Source organism: Protomyctophum bolini (genome assembly GCF_963924005.1).
Source record: "Protomyctophum bolini genome assembly, chromosome: 15".
NCBI lineage: Eukaryota > Metazoa > Chordata > Actinopteri > Myctophiformes > Myctophidae > Protomyctophum > Protomyctophum bolini.
Genome location: NC_137876.1, coordinates 36,093,463 through 36,117,290, shown reverse-complemented (window position 1 = coordinate 36,117,290; position 23,828 = coordinate 36,093,463). Strand labels below are relative to the sequence as shown.

Below are 23,828 nucleotides of genomic sequence, written 5' to 3'. Positions count from 1 at the left end.
CTTAGTTTTCTTCTGTTTATTTTCTTTCTATAGTTGACAGGGCTGTGCAAAGACTTTTGGTACCACTTTCACAATTTTGGGCATCATGTGCATACGTGAAAGTGTTACATTATTTGCAAATACAGATGACTTAATTTGCTTTCATGTGCCTTTTGGTTGGCAGTGGCATCCATGATCCATCTGAAGATATTGGCTATTTAAGTTGAGCGCATCAGTCCCTTTTCCTGCTGAAATCAGATGTATTAGTAAGTGTTATGAATTGTCCATGTACATCTAAGTAAGTCTGTGTACTTGAACTTGAGATACAGTGTTTATGTACTTGATATGTGATAGTACAGCCTGCATTGTACTTTATAGAGGCATCAAATCAGAGAAGATTTGCAAGCAAAGGAGGCATTTTCTATATACTGTAATATTCATGTGCATATCAAGGAAAGTGGCAGGTGCTTGGCCACTGTTTGGCTCCTATCTGCATGTGCCTGTCAGTTGACATTTGATTTGAAGTGTTATATACACGAGGATTGTCCCACACCCCAGTATCTATTCTGTACATAATCTTGTAAAATCCTCTTTAAGTTGTGTAAGCATATACAGTAGATATGCGTTTCTGACACCAGGTGCTCTCCGTTCTACAGGCCCACAAGGATACAGGATGCCACAGGGGTGCATACTTAGTTTAGACTAGTCATTGGTTAGACATGGGTTAAGGTTAGGTTTAGGTGTGCTGCCCTGTGGGAGGTTAGGTTTAGGGTGAGGGTTTGAGATAGGTTGTAGATGTAGGACTAATGACTGGTCTAACCAATGACTCTAACCAAGTCTAAACTAAGTACTGCACCCGATGCCACATTGGCACTGTTGAACCGTCCAATGCAATTAGAACATTTTTTCTATAGTTGTCCCTATTCCCAATTGTGGCTCTCCCACCTGCTTCATCTATACTTTTCTATTATGACAGATCCGGTCACGTATGGCTTGTGCAAAGGTATTATACCCTAAGATTATACCGTTAATACTATAATATTTTTGTTATGAGTGTTTAATACTAGCTAAACCTAAGAAATTGTGACACTGACTGCAGTGCTGTCATCTTGTTCTCAGAGCTCGTCGCTTGCTTGAAGAAGCACCACTACAGTATGGTAGAGAGATAGGATTCATCAAGGACTGCCCACAAACAACATCTTCTGCGATGCAAACAGCCACGTCTGCGGGACAGCCCAGGACAAATGTCAGGCTGTCCAAATAGGCTGCTTCATCAATCATGTCCAGAGCCACAGCCACTGTCAGAACATGTCCATTAAAGAGACAAACTAAATATCGTTTGGCCGAGAGAGAGCATTTTTACGTAATGCTCTAATAAAATGCGCCAGCGTGTAAATAATTTGAGTCCTTTTTAGATGGGGATCTCGTAAACCCATCATGAATAACGTCTGACATTAAATCATTAATACATTAATACGCGCGCCTGACGCGAAATCACAGCATCCTACACACAGAGGCTGAGCTCCAGCCTGCAGCTGCATTGTCGGTAAACAGCAAGGTAGCGCATGGGCAGCCAGTAGGGAATTATTCCACATCGCATCACATCCCTGAGCATACATGGCGCCCTCACACACCACGATTAATTTGGTCTTCAGGGCAGGAGGAGTGTATTAGATAGCCATCAGTTGTGCATCTATTTAGAATTCTAATTTCTAACCATTATTCTTTGCAATAGACTCATAGAGGACACATGGACAGTGGAGAAACGCATACTCTCATGGCAAGGTAGCGGCTTCGGGATCAGGACGATGGATCTGGGCTCATCTGAATCTATTCCAACGAATTCGGCCACCGGCATAAACATTTGTTCGATCCTGATTCCGCATACCTTCGGTATGTTGCAAGGTGTCTTTGAATGAGAGAACGGCTCTGTGAGGAAACGAGACGAAATGCCTTTTATATTCACGTCTGTCGAGATGGTGAGTGCTATTTTCCGCTGCACTCCATGGCACAATATTCAGTAGTATCCTATGTTTGGCAACCAAAACCATCGTATGTTAATTAGAAATTATAGCTAGATTTATTTAAATTTTAGTATTATTATTTGCATTGCAATTCATAGACTTAGCTTATTTTCCAATATAGCCTAGGCTACTATTAAGGTTTTCTTTCCTACTGGCTATTTGGGCTGGGGATCTGGCACATTACTAGCTATGGGATCATTAAAAGCTTCTACATCGATTGTGTCACTCTTCGTTGTATATAGATAACGTTAATTGCTGCGATAGTGTTTTAATCGCAAATACTTTTTTCACAGCTGTCATATTATTTATATTGTGCGCGTCTTGGGTGCGCAAAGGGCGTTTTTATACAGTAGGTAACATGCAATCACTGCCAGACATTCTTATTGTCATCAACTTAAATGCCATATAGCCTACCGACAATGACACCCATTTTAAGTATGCGCCTTGGTTACCACCATGCCTTTTGAAATGACCTTCAGCGCTATAGTGCCCGAAAATTATTCTCACCTTGGATGGGATGCCCTTTTGAAAGCCTTGCTTTTGGCCTTCCTTTAAGAATAAAATAGAAACCTGAAATTAAATAATTTCTTATACCTTGCATAAATTAGTACATATGATATTCCAATCATGACATGTATGTAGACTAAATTAGGCTATTAAAACCATTTCAAGCAATCACCCGTGCGTGCCCCCCTTCGTGATTGATGCTACCTAATTGTATTTTTCTGTTTTCTCGGTCAGTTCAACGTAGCCCTGCAGACTACAGTACTCACTCACCCATGCGGTGTCCCAAATACCTCACAATGCATTTGGCAGAACCCAGGCAGTTTTTTCAAAATCTGAATGAAGGCAGGGGCTTCACACGTGTCTTATTCTAGTGTCAGTTGATATACAGTTCAGACATAATTATAAGGAAAGGGGAGAGCTATACAGTGAACACCCTATGCCTCTGACCTCACTCACTGCATACATGCCAAAACACACTAGAAAGCATTGCCTTATGTGCAGATTTATGTCTGACTTTGGCCACTACTATCTATAGGCTACTATATAGCCTTTTCACAATTTCATTTCTCCTTTATGTGCAAGCATACTGTACATATGCTACTTATACACATCATGTAGTGCCAGTGTGCCACATTCTATGCAAAGCACTGAGGTTATTGCTAATATACAGAAAGTCATGTTGAGGATTTGTAGGCCTACCTATATTATGAAAATATTTGATATGTTGATACCATAAGAGATTAAAGGGCGTTAATAGATTAATCTGACCCTGGTTGACAGCATCAACATGGAACTCTGTTGCTAATTCACAGCTCCTTGTACACTAGTGTGTGAGAATGGCATTCTAACAGGACTGTCAGAAATAGGTCCAATTGCTCTATGTGAACCATTTTGTAGGTCTAATTAGAACAGATGAGTTATAGAAACTCTGCAGTTGTAATTTATAGCTTTTTCAAAGAGGTATAGAGTGAAATGGGGTCTATCGAGGTCTCTTCTAGACTTGGCATCTCTGTTTGCTTGTATGGCCTCTTTATGCAACATGCAGGTGTGTTGAGCTCCAGAGACTTGGTAGAGTCATTGAGCCTTTCTACTCTCTCCAGCCTTAAGATGGCAGTATTTAGTCTACTGGAAATTTCATGAACCCAGAAATGGTGATTAGTATAAACTTGTATGATAGAAATGTTATCTATAGGCCTAATGGATGAAATTCAGCTTGGTTGCTAAAAGTTGCACGTTGAGCAATTTGAGTAATTAGCATAATATGTGACCATACCATTAACAACCCGTATAAGGCAAAGAAATAAAAAATAAGTAGCTATAAGTATAAGTAGCATGTAAGTTGTGACGTGTCAAACTAGGGGGGTTTCATGATTCTGAATCCATTCCAAGCATTAGTTAGCCAAATGTGCTGACCTCATCACATTGGCTGGAATGGATTCAGAATCATGAAAACACCCGGCCTAGTTTGACATGTCACATGATACGAATTTTATTATTATTTTGCATTATACAGGATGTTAATGTTATGGTCACATATTATGCTAATTACTCAAATTGCTCAACGTGCAACTTTTAGCAACCACGCTTAATCTCATCTGCTAAGCCTATAGATGACATTTGAACCATAAAAGTTTATACTAACCAAGATTTCTGTGTCTAACATGGGACCCATATGGGGGGCTTCCACTAGACTAATTCTCAAAGTGTCTGCTTTGGTGGTGTTTACTGTTTATTCTCCATATTCATTCTCAATTAGTGAATATGAAAGTAAATCATACTATTCATTTACACAGCTAAATCATATTTATTTAACTTTGTTAATTGACCCAGTTAGAACATGCATTTGCATCAATTGGATTTGTAAGGGGTTGTGTTCACATGTTGACAGTCTGTAACCTCAGGGTTACAGACAGGGAATTTAATTTGAGTCCCATTTACATACAGCATATCAGTGGTAGGCAACAGGCAGCCCACGGGCCAGAATTGGCCCACCAACGATAATTGCTGGCCTGACAAATTCTTTTGTAAATACTTTTCAATAGCTGACTGACAGTCCAAGTAGTATATATGGACAGCAATAGCATTGAATTCATGAAACCGGGTAGGGATACATTGTTTCTCTCCGTTTTAAGAGACATTGAACTATGAAAGAGTTCTTGTTGCAAAAGGAGAATGACTCTCTCTGTCTCCAGATAAAATGTTCTTTTGAAACTTTTTGATGAACTAAATATCCTCTTAAGTGTCACATTCAAGAATGCACCTGTAACATTTTATTCCACATGTTTTTCTATCTATTGTTATACGACACACATGTATTAACTTTTATAACAATATAGTTATTATATTACATAAGGTTCCAGGTCCGAAATGTTCCATTGATTGTGTTCTGGCCCATCATCTACTGTCTTTGAAAGAGTTTGGCCCGAGACCAAACTTACTTGCCGACCCCGGCAGTATATGTTTTAGACTGCTGGTTTTGGTCAATGTCACACATTTCTAGCATAATTGATTCCCTTTCTTTCTCTCTCACACTCCTCACTTAAAAGAGGCATGAAACCAGACAGCAAAAATGAGTTTGATTAAGCATCCTTAATTATTATTATTCTGCATAATATACGGTTGTGATCTCTTATAACAGCTGTGACCGGCAACATTTCCCACAAACATTGTATCACTGAGAAGAGTGAGCTCAACGTCGACCCAATGTAGGACCCATGACCCCGATCTCAGCACAAAGTCAAATCCACCAGGTCTGTATTATGAACATATAAACGCATATTCAGTTTGACAGCTGAGTTTAGTGACAAATTAACAATGGCATCTTACAGTGCATAGTGCCTCCAAGGCGCTGGCAGAGTAAACATCATACTAGACTATTGCTTTATATAATGTATTATTACTTTATATATTGATAACACAAATCATATTTGATGTTGAATGAAAAGTATAATGTGATTTGACATAGGCCTACATACCTTACATTTTTAACAGCCATTCTTGTTTTTTCCTTTGCAGGACAGATTATGCCATCTGCACCTTTCCACAGAATTCTACGACCCCTTTTGCTTGCCACTTTTTTACTGGGATGCTTTGTGACTCTGTTTTTGATGTACTTTAAACCCTCTACCAGCTGGCTATCAGGTCCCATAGAGTCCACAACATCCACAGATGGGGTGAAAACCCTCTTCTCCACCAAGAGTGACAAGAACCTGACCACAGTGCTGGTTTGGCTGTGGCCCTTCGGACAGACCTATGATCTCAGCGTCTGTAGCTCTCTGTTCAACATCGACGGCTGTGTCATCACAGCAGACAGGAACCTATACAACAAGTCAGATGGGGTTGTCATCCATCACCGAGACATCTGCACTGACCTGTCCAACTTGCCACCACCACAGCGACCATCCTTCCAGAAGTGGATATGGATGAACCTGGAGTCACCCTCTCACTCATCCCAGATCCCAGGGATCGAAAACTTATTCAACCTGACTCTCAATTACCGACAGGATGCTGACATTGAAGTGCCTTACGGGTCTATTGTGGCAGCGGATGGCGATGACGACTTTGTTCCACCCAGCAAAAGCAAGCTGATCTGTTGGATAGTGAGCAACTGGAACCCGGACCATGTGCGGGTGAAGTATTACAATGAGCTCTACAAACACATTGAGGTCCACGCGTATGGACAAGCCTTTGGGGAATACATTTCTGACCAAGACTACTTCCCCACCATTGCCAGCTGTAAGTTCTATCTGGCATTTGAGAACTCCATTCACAAGGACTACATCACTGAGAAACTGTACAACCCCCTGTCTGTAGGGACCGTGCCTGTGGTGCTCGGCCCACCCAGGCAGAACTATGAGAACTTTGTCCAGGGGGAAGCCTTTATCCATGTGGACGATTTCACTTCGCCCAAGGAGCTGGCCGATTACCTGCTGCTCTTGGACAAAAATGAGGAACTGTACCTGAGGTACTTTGAGTGGCGACGGCACTTTAAAGTGAAGAAGGCCTATTTCTGGGCAGAGCATACATGCCTGGCTTGTGATTACCTGAGAAGGCACAAGGAGTACAAGGCATTCAATAACCTTGACAAATGGTATTGGGGTGGATAATACATCAAAGGGCTGTGCAGTGCTTGCTTTGTGGTTGTGGGCAGTGCTTTTTGAGGTTTTTATCCTTCATGTCCTCATGAAGGTTCATCTTCGACAGTGATCCTGAATGATGATTTTTCTATTGGTTCAGAGGCCCAAATGAGACATTCTTTTTGTAATTTTGTTTCTTTTTGCAAGTCTTTCTAAGCCTTAGTTTATTTTGCTGTTTTGCATATTGTTATTAATTTATGGTTCCTATTTATTTTGTATCCGTTCCAATTCATGTTTTTGTTATGCTGTTTGGGATCGTATTTTGCACTTCATCTGTACACATGACTACATTTGCTGCTATTTTCTTTTTGTATCATTAGTGTGTGTGCTTGACTGGATGTATACCTGTAGAATAGGTTACATACACGTTGCATTCTTTGCCATTTTGTAAACATCACACGTCGTGTCATGAAATTATACAAAATGGACATTGAAATAGTGTTTGCTTGAAGGTGGGAATGACATAATTGTCTGATTGAAAATATTTATGTAATATTTATTGAAGTGAGGCATTATTATGATAAACACTATGTCATCTGTAATAGTGATGCATTAACCTATGCAGTGTTTACTGAACCCACTTGTGAAAGTAGTTCAATGGTCATCTTACTGTAAAATGTACATATTGTATATTTTTGGAATTATCAAGCTTTCTTTTTCATATTTGTAATGGCATTTGCACTGCAAAACTGCAAACAAGTGTTACCTACTGGTATCTTTACACAATAAGACAGACTGGGACATAATCTGTAAGGCAAATTATTATTCCAGTAGTTTGTGACACCAGAACAGATGTGCTTAAAGAGATATTGCTAATGTATTTATTTATTTATGTTATAAGGACGACAGAGTTATAATACCATCATTCTGCAGTGTAAAGGTCCTCCGCTTCTTCATAATAATATGTTGCACTCTGATTATGATCTGCAAATGTCTCATAGATTCTAAAATAACAATGAGAGCACAATATAAACAGACATAATAATGAAACCTGTGACCACACAGTCTCTGTGTGGGATTGTTATGTTCTCCATTCCCATCTCACAACAAATCGTGAATATTTATGTACGTATTTTCAAGCATTGGAAGAAAATATTATCATATGGGCGTTGAATTAAGAAATGTGTCAAGCTGAGATCTACCCACATGTTGGGAAACTCTTCAGAAAATGTGAATGTGAATTTTGGCAGTGATAATCACTATGGGATTACACGCGCACACACACACGCACCCACTAGGGCTGCTAAAATAATATTTGATTTTAGAATATTCCTTTTAAAATAATAGAATAATAAAATAATAAATAAAAATAATAGAATATAAGAAATAATATTCTATATATCTTTTATGATTATTTGACATGGACAATCCAGAAAACAATGTATCAACTTTTTTATTGGATCCGAGCAGCACGTGTGCTGTCCCACTTCCACTGGTATCCATCCTGTTTTTACAATAAGTCATTTTCTATGGGGGACATTTTTTCATAATTATTATAATAATAATAATATTTGAATATATTCAAATATTTTTAAGACCAATATTCAAATTGAATTTTTGAGGAATGTTAACAGCCCTAGCACCCACATACCCCCCCCCCCCCCCCCCCCCACACACACACACACACACACACACACACACACACACACACACACACACACACTCCTTGAGTCTTCATACCATCCTGTTCTTTGGCAAGGCAGTGAAGCTGAGAGGGGCGAAACTTTCCTGTTTATTTTTCTGTGGCTTTCTGCAGCTAGCTTACACTACTTACATCACAATGTGAAATGAAATCTCATTGTGTACAGAAACCACATAATTCTTCTAGTTACAGGCTATCCACTGGAACCGTGAATCTACTCAGCTCAACTATACACTTCACACAAAGGTTGAGTCTTACAGCAAGAACTGTGCAAAACATTTTATGCAAGATGAGTCAGAGTGGCTTTGCGGTCAAACTACTCATGTTTCAGGTTATTTACATGTTGACATTTCTTTACAGTCAATGGGACCATTGATGCTAATTGATTGATTGATTGACTGACTGACTGATTGATTGATTGATTGTTAAAAAACAAACTAGCCCACTAACATAGGTCATTCCTCTGTATGCAGCAGATATGGGGAACTATAACCTTTCATTGGGGAAACACCCACAGGTTCTCCATTGATGGAAAACAAGTGTGTTGTATATATTTTAATGTTAAAATCTCTTTCTAACATGGAGGTATTGGGCATTGTACATGGTTTCACTGTACCTATGTTGAGTGATGTTGGTGCTTCAAAATAGCTATGAATGAAAGGAACAGAGAAGATACATTTTAAAATGGATGGCCAGTGCTGGAGACAACAGTTTCATTGTTGTGAGATGGACATTTTCCTCAAGTGAGGCAATTTTACAGCACAGAAGAATACAGACAGTTTTTTGTATTAGGCGGTAATCCTGTTTTCATGACCTAATTGCAGAATCTTGACTGAAATGCAGCAACGATATTCAGTAGCACTTTTATTCATGTGGAAATGTGTGACTCACTGTGCTGGTGGATTTTCTCAGATGGAGCTATTGTGAGTCAGAAAATGGCATCTTAGGCCGTCCCAGAGTATAACTATGAAACTGTGCTATGGTTTCACATTGTACAGTCTAAACTCATGTATGAAAAAACAAAGGTTTGTTGTTAAACGTGGTTGGTGACTTAGCGCAAACAACATATTTGCTTTTGTGTTGACGGTGCACACTCTAATCCTCTTTACCCAATGTCATCTTTTTTGCACAAAGTCAAGCAAGATGATGTTCCCCACTGTGAGTGTGTTACAGTAATAGAGAGTGAATCAGAGGTCTTACCGTCTTTGGATACTGTAGGACCTGTGAGACAATGCCAATGTCCAAAACAGGACCAGAATGGATTAAATTCTTCATGTATTGCTGAACATGAGCATTTCTCGAACAATGCCAATTTTCTGTCAGTTGACTTGAAAGATTTGTGAATCAATCAGTGCAAGTTTTTTGCCAAATCATTGTATTTTGCCAAATGTTGTGTAGATGTCTGATACTGTCAAAGAAAATAAAGATATGGACAAATTAGCTGTTGAAGAAGTCACTCCTTGTTGAATATGTGATGTAAAATTATTTCTACCTTTTTATATGGACCATAATGCCTTTTGGCAGTGGTGTTACAGTTTAGCATCCATGGTGCCTTTGGAATCAATGGCAAATAGGATAATGGGGGATATTGAATTTGTTATTTGTAGGTAAAAAAAACAAACAAACAAACAAACAAAACAAACAAACCAACCATAAATTGGTAACCGACAGCTATATGGAAACACTGTTCCCCTTCCATGAGAAAAGACTGAATAGGGGATCAAATTGGAATGTAGGCTAGAGCAGCAGAAGACCACTCCTGGTGTCACTTCTGCCAGCTAAGAACAGGAAATTCTGTCTAGATTTCTGCTGTCGATGTCCCTCTGTTTACCTGTCTCTCTATGTGTACATAAGGGATCTCCATGGGTATGTGATGGACTGATGGCAGACATCACATAACAGAAACAGTAGCTTACAATTCTGATTTACATGCTCGTCCCCAGTCTCAGACAGACAGAGTGCATGCATGCCTGCACACACGTGCATGCGCACACACACACACACACACACACACACACACACACACGCACACACGCACGCACGCACGCACGCACGCGCGCGCGCACACACACACACACACACACACACACACACACACACACACACACACACACACACACACACAACACACAACTTTGAAAGCGATATAACAAGCCGTTCTGGAAATTTTGGGGCAGAGGTTCATTGTTGGCATCCAGGGAGTGTGTGCAAAATTTGGCATCGACCGGTTAACGTTACCGGAGATTAGCTGTTCACAGACAGACGCGGACGGACGGACGGACGGACACACGGACGGACGGAGTGAAAAATATAATAAAAATATAAAAAGTATAACAATTGAGTAGCCTACTTTTTCCACCACTGGTTTCTGATATGGTCTGATTCAGAACAAGCCATGGTTCACATGAGGTCATAATTATTCATGACAGTCATGTTCCAGGGCTATTATTCAGAACATAATTTTCACAACTTTGTTTCATCTTTCATCATTTGTCTGCATGGAATCATTAATGAGATTGATTGCTCCCAACAGAGATCAATTGTCTTTTTGGATGTCATATTATTTCAGATTTGAAATAAGAATATTTGTAACTGTTGTCATTGCAGAATATGTCCTACCAGCATTCCTGGCTCTGCTTATGAACATTGAATGAATGACTGACAAATAAACCCCTCTTGATTCTCTTGATTCTTGCACTGAACTGACTTGTGCTCTCTCTCTCTCTCTCTCTCTCTCTCTCACACACACACATTATTGGTCTAACCTGTCACCAATTAAATATCAAGAGAGAGACACACAAACAGACACAGCAGCAGTGCTGAGGATTCTTTCTCCTCTTTTGTTTTCCTTTCCTTTCTCCCAATTGTTTTATTCAACATACTCCGGAATGTTGAGTATTGATATTGTTGTATTAGTTTTGGGTGAGAGATATTGGTAGTCTAGTTTTCAGGTTTTGTTTGGTATAGATTAATGCTATTGGGGCTCTGTATATATCCTTGGTGTAATGGAGAGGCTAACAGAAATGACCATGTGTTGAGGCAAACTGAGTTGGAGACACTTTAATCTTCTATTATTATACTATAATTCACAGAATCTCCGCACCGGCGTGTGTTTGTCTGAGTGTCCCACAAAATGTGTCCCTGGCATAACTCTGTGTAGTCAAGGATTTTGTTATCCTTTATTTCAGATAGGAAATTGTAGAGAGACAGGAAACCAAGGGCAGACAGAGACAGACATGCAAGAAAAGTATTGGCCAGATTATTTTTCAAATGTAATAGTTTTTAATGAATTTAATGTTTAGGTAACACGTGGTGTACATGAAATGTTTGGACCATCAGATAAGACCCAGGGTGTGGATCGTGTCAAATGTAACGTATGTTGCCTATTATAACAATCTTGCATTTAGAGCAGCTATCATTTCCACAGTTGCTGCCTGCTGTATTACACAGTGCCATGCAATGTGGTAATGCAGCAGAGGTATAAATAGGGCCTAAACGCTATGATACGTGATGGATGGGAGCCTGGAGAGCATTTCATGATGTTTACAACTCAATTCTCTGGCTGTTGTTAGTTACCCCGTATCCTTGCTAGCATGCTGGTATTTGGAGACATCTCATCCAACACAGCGTTGACAAAGCTCAAATTTCCTCTACTGCAAACGAGATGGCCAAATCCTTACTTGAAATAAATGAAACATAAACACTGAAATAATCCACTGATGTCAGCATGGGGATTAACATGAAAGTTCAGGTTCAAAATTCATGGCAGGATTTGTCCCTCTAACTAGGAGCTCTCAAGAAAGTGTCACGTGAGAGTTCACTGCCTTCATTAGCATTAGTTTCATATTGACCTAGTTACATAATAAAACAAATTTATGAATTCTTAATTCTCTCTGGCCGCCTTGAATTCCTCATTCACTCTAGAGTTGTATAGTTAGATGTCCTTGTAAATGTTAAGACATAATTCTCAGGCAAAACTATACAGTATGTCTCAGCAGTGATGTAATGCTATAAAAAAATAGTTAACTGAGGGGCACGGTGGCACAGTTGGTAGTGCTGTCGCCTCACAGCTAGAAGGTCCTGGGTTCGATTCCCGCTCGGGGCGCTGTGGGTGCTGGCGGTGTGTTTCCTCCTCCGCGTCATCAGTGCCCATAGGGGTTGGCAAAAGGGCCTTTCTGTGTGGAGTTTGCATGTTCTCCCCGTGTCCCCTAGGGTAGGTACCTTCACAAAAACATGCAGTAATCCTGGTCTCTAAACTGCCTCACCTGGCCAGCCGGGGCGCCTGATGGAGGGGAAAGGAACTGGTTGGAATAACGTGTTCCTTCCACGCACTACGTCCAACCAGGGAAACTCCCCCCTGTCAGGTGTAAAGGAGCAACTTGGACACTCAAGCATGAAGGAAGCATGAGTTAAGTCCGTTGCTCTCCCCAGGTTGGCGGAGGGTGTGTAGAGCCCAGGATCACATTAGATGATTGACACAGGGGTGGAAAAATGGGTTACAAAATCGTGGGATGAAAAATATAAGGAAGAAAAAATAGTTAACTCAAGAAAAATACCCTATTTACTGTAAATGCTACTCTCCTCAATCCTCCTGGAATCCAATTCAGTAGTGTGAGCCATCATCCAGATCAAATTCCTGCTATTAATGCTACTGCATGGAGCTTAATCGAGGTCATTGCTTTTGCCAGAATTAGAACGTGGAATATTTTCATAGGAAACTTGTGGAGTTGTGTATTTGTGCTGCAGTGTTAGTGTTAGCCAAAAAAGCACAAAGCACTGGGGGAGTGAAGTTAGTATTCCTGGGGAAATATTTCTGCTGTCATCACAGCTGATGCTCAAAGCTACAGGAAAAGAGGAGGTTGGTCAAGGCACTCAAGTTCATCTTTGCGTTTTGCAGTTGCCTGAGGCTCAACAAAGATTCTGCATTCTTCTAATAGGTAAGTTTACGTTTGGTCATTTCTAACAATTTAGAATATGGCAAATGAGTACTTTTGTCTATTTACTGTCCCAAATACTGAAAGAAATCAGTTGGATTGTCACGGATTGATGAAAGCTCTTTACTAGCTTCTACATTCTGAATAGTATACAACATTCTCGTCTCCTTAGCACCACACATCTTCTATACTGTATCTGATTTCTGACAGGTCTTGTCAACCACTCCCACCATGACTCAATTGGCGAGATTGGTGGTGGGGTGGGCATTACCCTGGCACTTACAGTGCCTCCCTGAAGGGGTGTAAGGTTTTGCTAGATCATAGAATTTGTGATTGTACCTCCTTGTCCCCTGGCATCCCCCAGTGTGGCTATCTTGTTCTGTCTGAATGCTTTGCTGAGAGCAGGCTCTCCATGTCAGAGAAGAGTTTTGAGCCTGGCTCAGGAACAGGTCTGTGTGACTCCTCCTCATTAACTACCAGAGCTCCCCCCTCGTCTGAACCTAATGGGTCCCACTTATACTGTCATCACCATGCTGACTAAATGTCAACTCCAGTTCGGCATTGGCTTTTGTCCTTCAGAGAGAAATGCCTGTATAGCGTTGATCCCTCTAGTCTACCAGTCACCACCTCAAAGGAGTCACAGAAAATGCATCCGTTCTTCTCTGAGATCATTTGATTAAGTGAAGGGGGAAGGGGACAGCCACACTGACACCTCACTCTAAAGATGAAATGCGTTAGAAATAAGAGGACATCGGAGTCCAGGTCAGATAAAGGCCTTTCTATTTGGGCTAGACAGCGAGCATACGAAATCTGTTGGCAGCTTCCCCCTGGTTGACTTCAGAGGATTAAACGGGGCAAAGGAATATGCAAGATCAGCAAGCTTTTTGCTCTGCAGAGCTGGAACAGTCTGGCATCTATCTAAAAAGTTAATAATCTAAGAGACAAAGACAGCCTCTGGTCCTGTGATCTGCCAGAGATTGTACAGTGAATTGGAGAGGGCATTTATTGTATAGTTGAGCAAATTCATTCAAGAAAAATCCCTTTATTACCCTACACAAAAATAAAATAATTTCATTCAGGACTATTTCATGAAGTTGACCGACTGAGAAAATGGTGGTTTTGTTGGAGCCATTAGTGGTTTTTGTTTTTTGCTGATGAAAATAGGTCAGACCCACAGTGACGTGGTGCCACAGGACCGACATACAGTAGCCTACCAACTCATGCAACAAAGACAGGACACATGTGAGTGGCTCAAACAGCTATAACTGAAGTGAGGGTTTATTCAAGGTCTGTCTTTTTTAATTTGCATCTGCTGATGTGGACTCAGACGGCAACTGATACACTGCCATCGTAATCCAGAGGTTGAAAACTGTAATCCAATGTATCCTCCTAATTACAAAGAATTTAGCTAGGCCTAGGACAATGTCATTTTAAAAGAAGCCATTTCCCATTCCCTGAACTATTTCCTGACCCCTAAATCCACCACCTGGTCATTTTCAACTGTAAGCCAAATGCGGGGATACAGCATGTCCAAATGACAGCTGAATGCAGGTCAACAATAACTTGGGTCTATCTCCCCCTGGCCCATAGAGGTTTGTCGACATCACTCAACACAGCACATTGGAAAACAAACCCAGTTGTCTGGCAACCAGTTCAACAAATTTGCATGGTGTGCCTATTCCGAGGTGGAGACCCATTATGGAATAACTGCATTGCCATTACAAGACTGAATTGTGTAAGGGAATTGTATCCCAGCTATGTGTCTGGACTAAAGAGAGAAGATGTGTTGAGGAAGTGTGTTCAACTAATCAGAGTTGCATTACTCTCTCGGGCATATACTCGACCTTCCTGTGTGGGTGTATGAAGGATTAGACCTCTGTGCTGGGCCGATCGTCTTCTAAGCCTATTTTTATAGACCTCTGCATCCTGATCCTCCTGAAAAATGATATGACCACATGGTCAGAGATTCAAACGTAATTACTTGTCTGTCAGTCAGAGATAATCAAGCACAAGGATTTTAATGAGGTGGCAAAGTGGCGGTTGGTATGCATGGTGTTTGAGTACATGCTGTCTGACATTATGTATTCTTCTTCCATTTCACTTAATGCCATTTGTTTACTTGATACAGCCAAACAGTTCCATATCAACTAGTTCTTATGTAATATCCAGGACACTGTGGTGAGATATTTTCCCATGTCAGAGACAGGGCCAATTAAACACAGTGAATCACAATGGATATGATTTTCAAACAAAATTCCCCAGTACAATCAAGCAGCCATTTCTAGTCTGTTGATCACAAGTGTAGTAACCTATTATATCCACTGTCAGTGTTTTCTTCTATTCAATCTTCAATCTAGGTGATGGCCACTCTTCCATGGCTTTACTGAAGCCTTGAATCTTCACAGAGTCAAAGCTGCCAAACATCTAAAGCTACTGTCATCACAGTGCCAGGCAATATTCAGTACCTGGCATCTACTTGGCTGTTGGCAACTCCCCACCGTACAGTAAGTCAGCTACTGTGTGGAGCAGGCATAGGCCAGGCCCATAAATGTGTTCAGGCATGACGTCGACATGCCATACAAATAGATAGTATAATCTACTGCACTGTGGTTTTGAGGCAAAATCTGAAAATTAGCCTGTAAGTAACAACGTTACTGTGTTCAGCAGTTTTATGAGTGTAGTATTCTTCAGATGATGTGAAACTGATGCCAAACTAATTTACTTGATTTAAGAATATAACAGGAACTTCAGGAAGTCAGCTGTGGTGTTTAAACACAGATTTCTCATTTTAGCAATGTTTGAATTCCTTTATATATTTTGTTCATCATAGAGGAATCAACAATCAAAAAAATTATTAAAGGATATTAATCTAAAAATATTGAATTATATCCTAAAATTGGCTTAGAGTACCGGCCAGTGGGCCAGCCGACGGATGGGCATCGGGCGGGTCGATGGACATCACACTCATGTCACGGGTGAACCTCTGACGTCATGCATGACTCAGTCATAACCATATCATAACCATATCAGGGGTTCCCAATGCAACTATACCCCTATATGGAGTGTGTTTTCTAACCTCTGTGTCGTCATGGCATCAGCTAACAATCAACAATCAACTCCATATATTAAAAATGTTTCTTTGTCAATGTTTGCTGCATGCATTTCCCTTTGCATAACATCCTCGCTTCCCCACATTTCTCTGACTAAAGTGTTATAACTAAATTGGCACTTGGTGCTTGGTGGCATGTACACCATCAACTCCCTTAAAAGGTGGAGAATGATACAGTGGAGCATGTACAGTCTCCCCGGAGATTATCGCTAATAAGAGGGCCAGTATTTATAGATGAGCCCCCCAATGTATCCCCTTAATCCTGCCTCACCCCTTTCCATGCCCACTCCACTGCTAGCATTGCTCTGTGCAGACCCAAGCTCAGTCCTGTCCTCTGCCACACATCAACTGAGGTAGAGACTTAGTTACTTCAACAGAAGGTCACTCGATCTTCACCATTTGCCAGTGCTTTTGGACAGGAATGAAAAATTGCTTTTTCGATGACAACAGGAAGATATTGCTCTGGCTCTGATTGTATGAAGGAGCATCTGTTACTGGAATTTTGATTTCTCCTTTTCCCCCCTATATTCAGTTCTCTACTCTTTCACTCTTTGACCTGCAGCTATAGGAAGAGAATCGAGTGACCATGTCCATGAGTGAGCGTTTCGACTGCCATTACTGCAAAGACTCCTTGCTGGGGAAGAAGTACATAATGAAAGAGGACACGCAGTACTGCACTAAGTGCTATGAGAACCTGTTTGCTAATTGCTGCGAGGACTGCTCTCTACCAATTGGCTGCAACTGCAAGGTAAGTGCGAGCCAACACTGACCTGAAAATAAAGGCTTCTACGTCAGAGATGAAGGAAGTAGCTATAGGAAAGGAACAATTTAAGTGCTGAGCTTCTTAAAGTAGGCCTACTTGAAGGAAAAGGTTGCGCATATAAACGATGTTAACCACATGATTATTATGGTCAACCCAAGGACACACCAACACAGTATCTACAACAGACTATAGTTATTGTCATACTTTAGTAACCTACCTAACTTCCGCTGTGATTGGCCGAGCTTTGCATAACGTTTGTAGTAGCTAATTGGCTGTTGTTGGTTACGTAACCAATCTATGTTTTACAATCGTTTATAAAGACATGAATTCCCTTGCAGGGGCAGAAGACTATTCAAGCGTTATAGACATTTTCAAATTAGGGAGGGGCCTATAAGCGACTGCGGCAACCACAATTTTTCGAAATTGCGACTTTTCTATTTACTTGCGCAAGCAGAGCGCACAAGTAATAGTTTTCGTTTTCGTATGTCGCAGTTTGATGTGTATGCGCCGCACCAGAGTATGACGTAATGACTACTTGTGCTTGATATGGCAGTGGTGTCAGATTACATGTATACATAGGGGTATTACCTTTAATCCTCCCGACACTAAAACATATCGTCATTACGTCACCATCGAAAACCAATTACACCCTGGCATTGGGTCCTTTAATCCACATCTTTATTACGTCATCATTGAGAGCTAGTTGTACCAGTTATACCCTGACGTCATATGCTGCTACGATACATACGCATCAAACGGGGCATACGCAAAGTAACCAAAGTATACCGCTAATCAATTTACAAATTACATGAGCATTTGTGCCTGTCATAGACATGCGCAGAGCAAGTTCAGTCAGGGAACCTCAGTGCAGTTGCTGCCGGCCGTTAATTGGGCCGCCTCAGCATCACGCTCTCATTCACATGATTCACTCAGCCAATCACACACTCACTCCATCTTCATACCGGCTACTTTAACCGGAGGTTTGCATTCCTCTGCCTTCTTGCTTGCTTGCTGCTGCTGTATCAGCGTGCCGCTGTATACAAACCTGCTGCTCACCCACCTCCACCCCAGCTACCACCTGTCGTTTTGGATCTACTGTTTAGGTACGGGGGATTCAGAGTCCCTATGGTCGGGACTGATGCGCTTGATCTGAGTACCTAAAAAGCAGATCCAATACATCGCCAAACCATAATAAATGTATTGCTCATCTTATATTCAATAAATATATATTCCATCCATTCTTGAGTTGTCCTGACTGAAATATACATAGAGGCATTTCCTTTAATCCACCCGACACTGATCGACATATACGTCACCATCGAAAGCCGTCACTCATCCGTATTAATTACAACATTACGGAATTGATTGTTGTTTGAAATGCTTAAATAGAATTACCGGTACCTTCATGTTCCTTCATGTTCTTCAACAGTTCTTTAACAGAAGAACATGAAGGTAATTCATGTTCTTCTTTCACAGAGAAGCTGAGATTTGACAGTTAGTAGCGGTCGACAGTACTTGCGCGCTCTGCTTGCGCACTAATAGGCCATTTATGGCCTACTTGTTTGCAACAAGCAAGTAGGCACTCGACAGAGTGCAGTTCTAGTTATTATTATTATTATGGGATGTTTATATATTCATAATTTCAGATATATAGTGGAGAGACATGAAAGCAATTACGGACAGAGATGAGGGGATGGAATGTGTGTGTGTGTGTGTGTGTGTGTGTGTGTGTGTGTGTGTGTGTGTGTGCGCTAGTGCGTGTGTGTACTGTATATATTGTATATATAAAATATGTGCAGTGGTAAGTACAGTAAATACTGTTTTTGAACTTTGTAGGACCTGTCTTATAAGGATCGCCATTGGCACGAGCAATGCTTTAAGTGTGTCAAATGCAGCCGCTCTCTGGTGGAGAAGGCCTTTGCTAGCAAGGATGAGCTCCTGATGTGCACAGAGTGCTACTCCCAAGAGCACTCCTCCAAGTGTAACACCTGCAAGAAAACTGTTATGCCAGGTATGGCACACTTTACCTCTCAGAGTAAAGTCAAGGCAAGGCAATTGTCTGTGTATAGCACATTTCAACAACAAGGCAATTCAATGTGCTTTACACATAACATCAAGCAAAGGAAACACAATAATACAATTATAAAATCAGTAAATCACATTAGGATGCATGAAACAAAATAAGTCAAATGTAATATACACATTTACAGTGCAGACGAAAAGAGAAAAGTAAAAATAACTAAATCGAAGGCAGAGGCAAACAGAAAGAAATGTACATGTATATATGTTTATTCATTGCTGCATCAATAAAAATAAAAATAAAGTCTTTAAAAAAAAGAAATGGCAGATATTAGGCCTGGGCCGTGGCTCAGCGGTCCAGGCACCTTGGCCGGTAGCCCGAGTCTGGCAGCATGCCGCAGGCTCGACTCCCGATCCCGACGGCCCTTACTGCATGTCACTCCCCCATCTCTCTCCCCCATTTCCTGTCAGCCTATACTGTCTGTCCCTCTATAAAAAATATAAAATAAAGGTGAAAGCCCCAAAAAAAACATTTTTAAAAGGCAGATATTATGAGCTCCATTTGTCGCCGCCGCAAGTCAGCCGCTGCCCGAAGATTACTAGTGTAGGAGCTCTGTACCTAAATGGTATTTTGGTCCAGGGTCACCCGCTATCTATTATGCCAGTGATTGGTTTAATTATTGTAACGCCCAAACCACACCTATGCATAATGTAACGGGTAACAGAGGTGTTTTAGGGATTTGGACAGGTAACCAAAATACCAACTTTAGTGGGTGAACACCCCTTCCCCACTACTAAATCCCCAGAAACTGTAGTTGGAAAGCTTGGACGAAAATGGAGCCCTATGTTTTGTCCGTCCTCCGTCTGACTGTGATCTGCACTGAGAGGAGCATACATTTCTTGTTTATTTTGATCAATTATAATATTAGATGAATGACAAAAGATTCCAAATTCCAAAGCAACTCCAAATTCAACGTTAATAATGGATATATTAATGATAATATTAATATGTTTTATGAAATATAAAAATTCTCTTTCCGATAATTTGAAGCAAAATTACGTCAGACCTTTTAGTTCATTGCAACGATTACCTCATCTTCGTCCCATACTAGATTATTTGGATTACATTGTCCTGCCTAACCCTACAGGTATAGAGGTGGTCTATTTATGGTCAGAATGTGTTACTGCCACTGAGGTACCATATGCTGACTAAGCTGCTCCTTTCTCCCCTGTGCCAGGTTCCCGCAAAATGGAATACAAGGGGAACAGCTGGCATGAGACCTGCTTCCTGTGCCACCGCTGCCAGCAGCCAATAGGAACAAAGTCCTTCATCCCCAAAGACACCAGCTTCTTTTGTGTGCCCTGTTTCGAGAAGCAGTTTGCCTACCAGTGCTGTGCCTGTAAGAAAGTAAGTTTATGGCCCATTGTTGTATTTATTTTGACTGCTGCTATAAATCTCCCACGCTGTCCGGCATTTTTTATGTTGCTTACAGTACTGTGTCTGAATACTAAGGGGGTGGCTAAAGCCTCTGCGTGTGTGTATGTGTACAGTGTATACGTGCAATTACGTGTGTACACAGTAAAGTCCTCTGTGTTAATGAATCCATTTCTACACTAAAGAGTTGCTTGCTCTTCGCCTTTCTTTTGTATCTCCCTCAGGCCATAACAACAGGTGGGGTGACCTACCAAGACAAGCCCTGGCACCGTGACTGTTTTCTCTGCATTGGTTGCAAGAAGCAGCTGTCAGGACTGCGCTTCACCTCTAGAGAGAACTATCCTTACTGCCTGGACTGTTTCAGCAACCTCTACGCCAAGAAGTGCGTGGGTTGCACCAAGCCCATCACCAGTGAGTCACAGACTGTGCTAATGCTTTCATTCATTTTGACACCTCTCACGGAACTCCACAGCTTAGATTTAGAGCCTCTATTTACAGATGGGGGGAGGGGCTACCAACTACACAAGGTGAAGATCCTAAATTAACTTGCTTGTGACTTGTGCGCAAGCATATACTGTACAAACAGATGGCTGTGCATCTGTGTGTATGTGGGTGTCTGCTGTCTGTGTGTGTGTGGCTATGTGCCCATGTTGCACACATGCGTGCACGTGCAAGCAGACATTTGTACGTTATGCATGCATGTGTGTGTGTGTTGCATTTTTTCATACATATCTGATTCTATCTGTCTCTGTTTTAATGTGTAACAGGTCTGGCGGGGGCCAAGTATATTTCTTTCGAGGAGCGGCAGTGGCATAGTGAGTGCTTTATCTGCGTGCACTGCTCTGTCTCTCTTGTGGGACGCGGCTTCCTCACCCAGCGAGACGACCTCCTGTGCACCGACTGTGGCAGAGAGAAGTGATCCTCCTTCCGTGGGGTCTCTCTCCCTCATGGAATCAGAACATGATGTAATTATAATGCTTACTAAGGGTCACAGAATATTTCCTCTGGCTGTTGCATTAGCAAAGCCAACAACCAAGCTGGTGAATTATGCATATTATAATAAATGTCACTGCATATCCCGGTACAATGTAAAATTCAGAGTGTCAATTTTACTGTCAAGAGAATATAAAAATGGCCCATGCACACTTTTGACCCTTGGAATTTGACAGTGTATGACAAGCGTGCCCACACCTTTATGACGTGAGAGCTACTTTTAAAAATGATCAGTTCAACAAGATCTACCCACCATTGGTGAAAATAGTTTAAATTATGTACCTGAGGGGGCTTTAAAATAGGGGCTCTGGCAATACATATAGGACAAATGCACTGGAAATAGAGGGGGAGAAATCTAATAGTTAGGGGGTTTCTGTATTTAATTTGTGCACAGCAACACTGTTGAAAACAAAATATTGCATTGTCAATCAATCAAGTCACCTTTAACTCAAGTGGCAGATTCCAAAAAAAATATTTAAATTAAATATTCTTTAGGGACATGTCCTGTGATCTACTACAGTACCTGCACAGCCTTTGTGATCTACTGGTAGATCGCGATCTACCTTTTGGGCACCCCTGGTGTATGACAACCATGGAAACACCATGTGCTGTTTTACGTGTTCTAAATACCTTAAAGAATTTAAAGGAATGTAATGTGGCATTCTCAATAAATGTTCATAATGAAAGAGACTTCCATGTTTCTTTGCTCATATACAAGTAGTATAGAGGACATGTCTATGTTGACAACCAATGATTGCTTTACATATGGTTTGTGTCTAAAATTCAGTCATTCTTATTTGCCACTACGTACTCACGTACTGTATGCCACAGCATGGGGTTTGCATTGGTTCCCATTGTTTGAACACACATCATAGTTCTGCATGTAAATGCTCTTTGCTCATCCATGATAATCTAATACCTTGTGTAAATCATGTTAAACGTATTACCTAGATGTAGTTGACATGTTACTTAAATGACAAGTATTACTATTGTTATGTTTGTGTTCCTGATGGCTATATGTCTCAAAAGCAATTTCATTTCATTTTATTCTAAAAGATTCCTTCAATTTGTCAACAAACAATTAAGAAAAATATAATGTGCCCATGTGAGATATGCATGTGATTCATGCCAATTTAAAATCCTCCAGTCCTTGCATCTCCCCGTCTTTCTTTACTGAGTCCTATTCCAAAGGGCAATTTAAAGTGTTCCCAATGACGGATGTTGTCATCTGTTCCATAATCTTGGAACCCATCAAATGGAAAAAAGAAAAGAAAAACACCCGCGTCCGTGTGTAGAAACCGGATGTCGGCCCGTTCACTCTCCTTCAGCCCACCTCTTCTGGTGGTGTGTCTTTCTTTACATTCGTACTAACAACAAACTACACGTAACAGGAATTGCAGACAGATACTCATAATAGCCTTGCATAGCCAGCCTTCGTCTGCCTTTGCAATGCATATTGCCCCAGGCAGATTAAGTCTGGCTCCTCTCAATTGTGGGAGGACTTCACAGCCGAAGATCCACACAGTGATATTAGTATCGCTATGGCTTGTAGGCTAGGGGCTATACAGCTGCGGAGCTCTGAATCTGTATTGAGAGATGACCTTTTCCACTACTCAGGTCATCTACATCTGCGGAACCATTGCCCACCACTCCTGAATGAAGTGTCTCATGGTGCTGGGACTCCGGTGCAACACACAGGTCCTGGGCCTGGTGTGAGCAGGAGCGGACCTGGTGAGATGTAGGAGGGGCCCGGACAGGTGTCAACCCATAGAGCCTAGTCCTTCCATGCGCCAGAAGCGTACCTCCCAGCCCTGGCATAGTTGTTCTGGAGTAGTTCCAATGGATTGTGTGGCCCTGGTTTTGCCCTAGTGGGACTGATTGAGGGTAGCTACTGGGACGTAAGTCGGGACTTGATCACCCCGGCTGGGTCGCCTGAGTGAGGGGTATGATGTTCGAGAGACCCGAAACCCTGATGACCTTGGGATACATCACTGAGGATACGTCCCAGGTGCATCCATGCAATGTTCAGATTTTACGGGGGCCTGTTTCGAATTGCAGCCGTCCGTATAGGTGCCCTTTGAGAGTGGTTTTGAAGGAGTCAAGGGATTCACATGTCTTAATGACTGTTGGTAGGGCGTTCCACATTTTGTGACGGGGCTAGTTATAGTGAGATGAGTCGTGAAAGCTCCAGTGTCGTGTTTACTAATGAATTACATTGTTTCGGTACTTTGGTGTTTAAACTTTTAGCATTCCTACTTTCTCTAGTGTTAACTCTAAAGAACTATCC

The 23,828-nt window shown here is 41.3% G+C and overlaps 2 protein-coding genes across 5 annotated transcripts; both read left to right on the top strand.

The window, feature by feature from the left end:
• Window positions 1–1,828: 1,828 nt before the first annotated feature.
• On the top strand, window positions 1,829–6,616 carry fut9a (fucosyltransferase 9a; the record flags this gene model as incomplete). Its single annotated transcript, XM_080783116.1, has 3 exons — window positions 1,829–1,958; window positions 5,149–5,260; window positions 5,526–6,616. The coding sequence occupies exon 3, from the start codon at window positions 5,534–5,536 to the stop codon at window positions 6,614–6,616; it is 1,083 nt and encodes a 360-aa protein (XP_080639242.1). The 5' UTR covers window positions 1,829–1,958; window positions 5,149–5,260; window positions 5,526–5,533.
• A 6,578-nt stretch (window positions 6,617–13,194) lies between these two features.
• fhl5 (four and a half LIM domains 5) lies at window positions 13,195–22,285 on the top strand. Of its 4 annotated transcripts, none has more exons than XM_080783170.1 (7): window positions 13,195–13,225; window positions 15,580–15,726; window positions 16,894–17,079; window positions 18,931–19,105; window positions 20,352–20,521; window positions 20,773–20,959; window positions 21,316–22,285. In XM_080783170.1, the coding sequence occupies exons 3-7, from the start codon at window positions 16,918–16,920 to the stop codon at window positions 21,465–21,467; spliced, it is 846 nt and encodes a 281-aa protein (XP_080639296.1). In that variant the 5' UTR covers window positions 13,195–13,225; window positions 15,580–15,726; window positions 16,894–16,917; the 3' UTR covers window positions 21,468–22,285. The 4 variants fall into 4 exon arrangements, with proteins under 4 accessions (XP_080639296.1, XP_080639295.1, XP_080639297.1 ...); XM_080783169.1 differs by having other exon boundaries at window positions 13,201–13,225; window positions 15,551–15,726; XM_080783171.1 differs by lacking the exons at window positions 13,195–13,225; window positions 15,580–15,726 and adding an exon at window positions 16,618–16,684 and having other exon boundaries at window positions 16,864–17,079; window positions 20,773–20,930.
• Window positions 22,286–23,828: the final 1,543 nt, after the last annotated feature.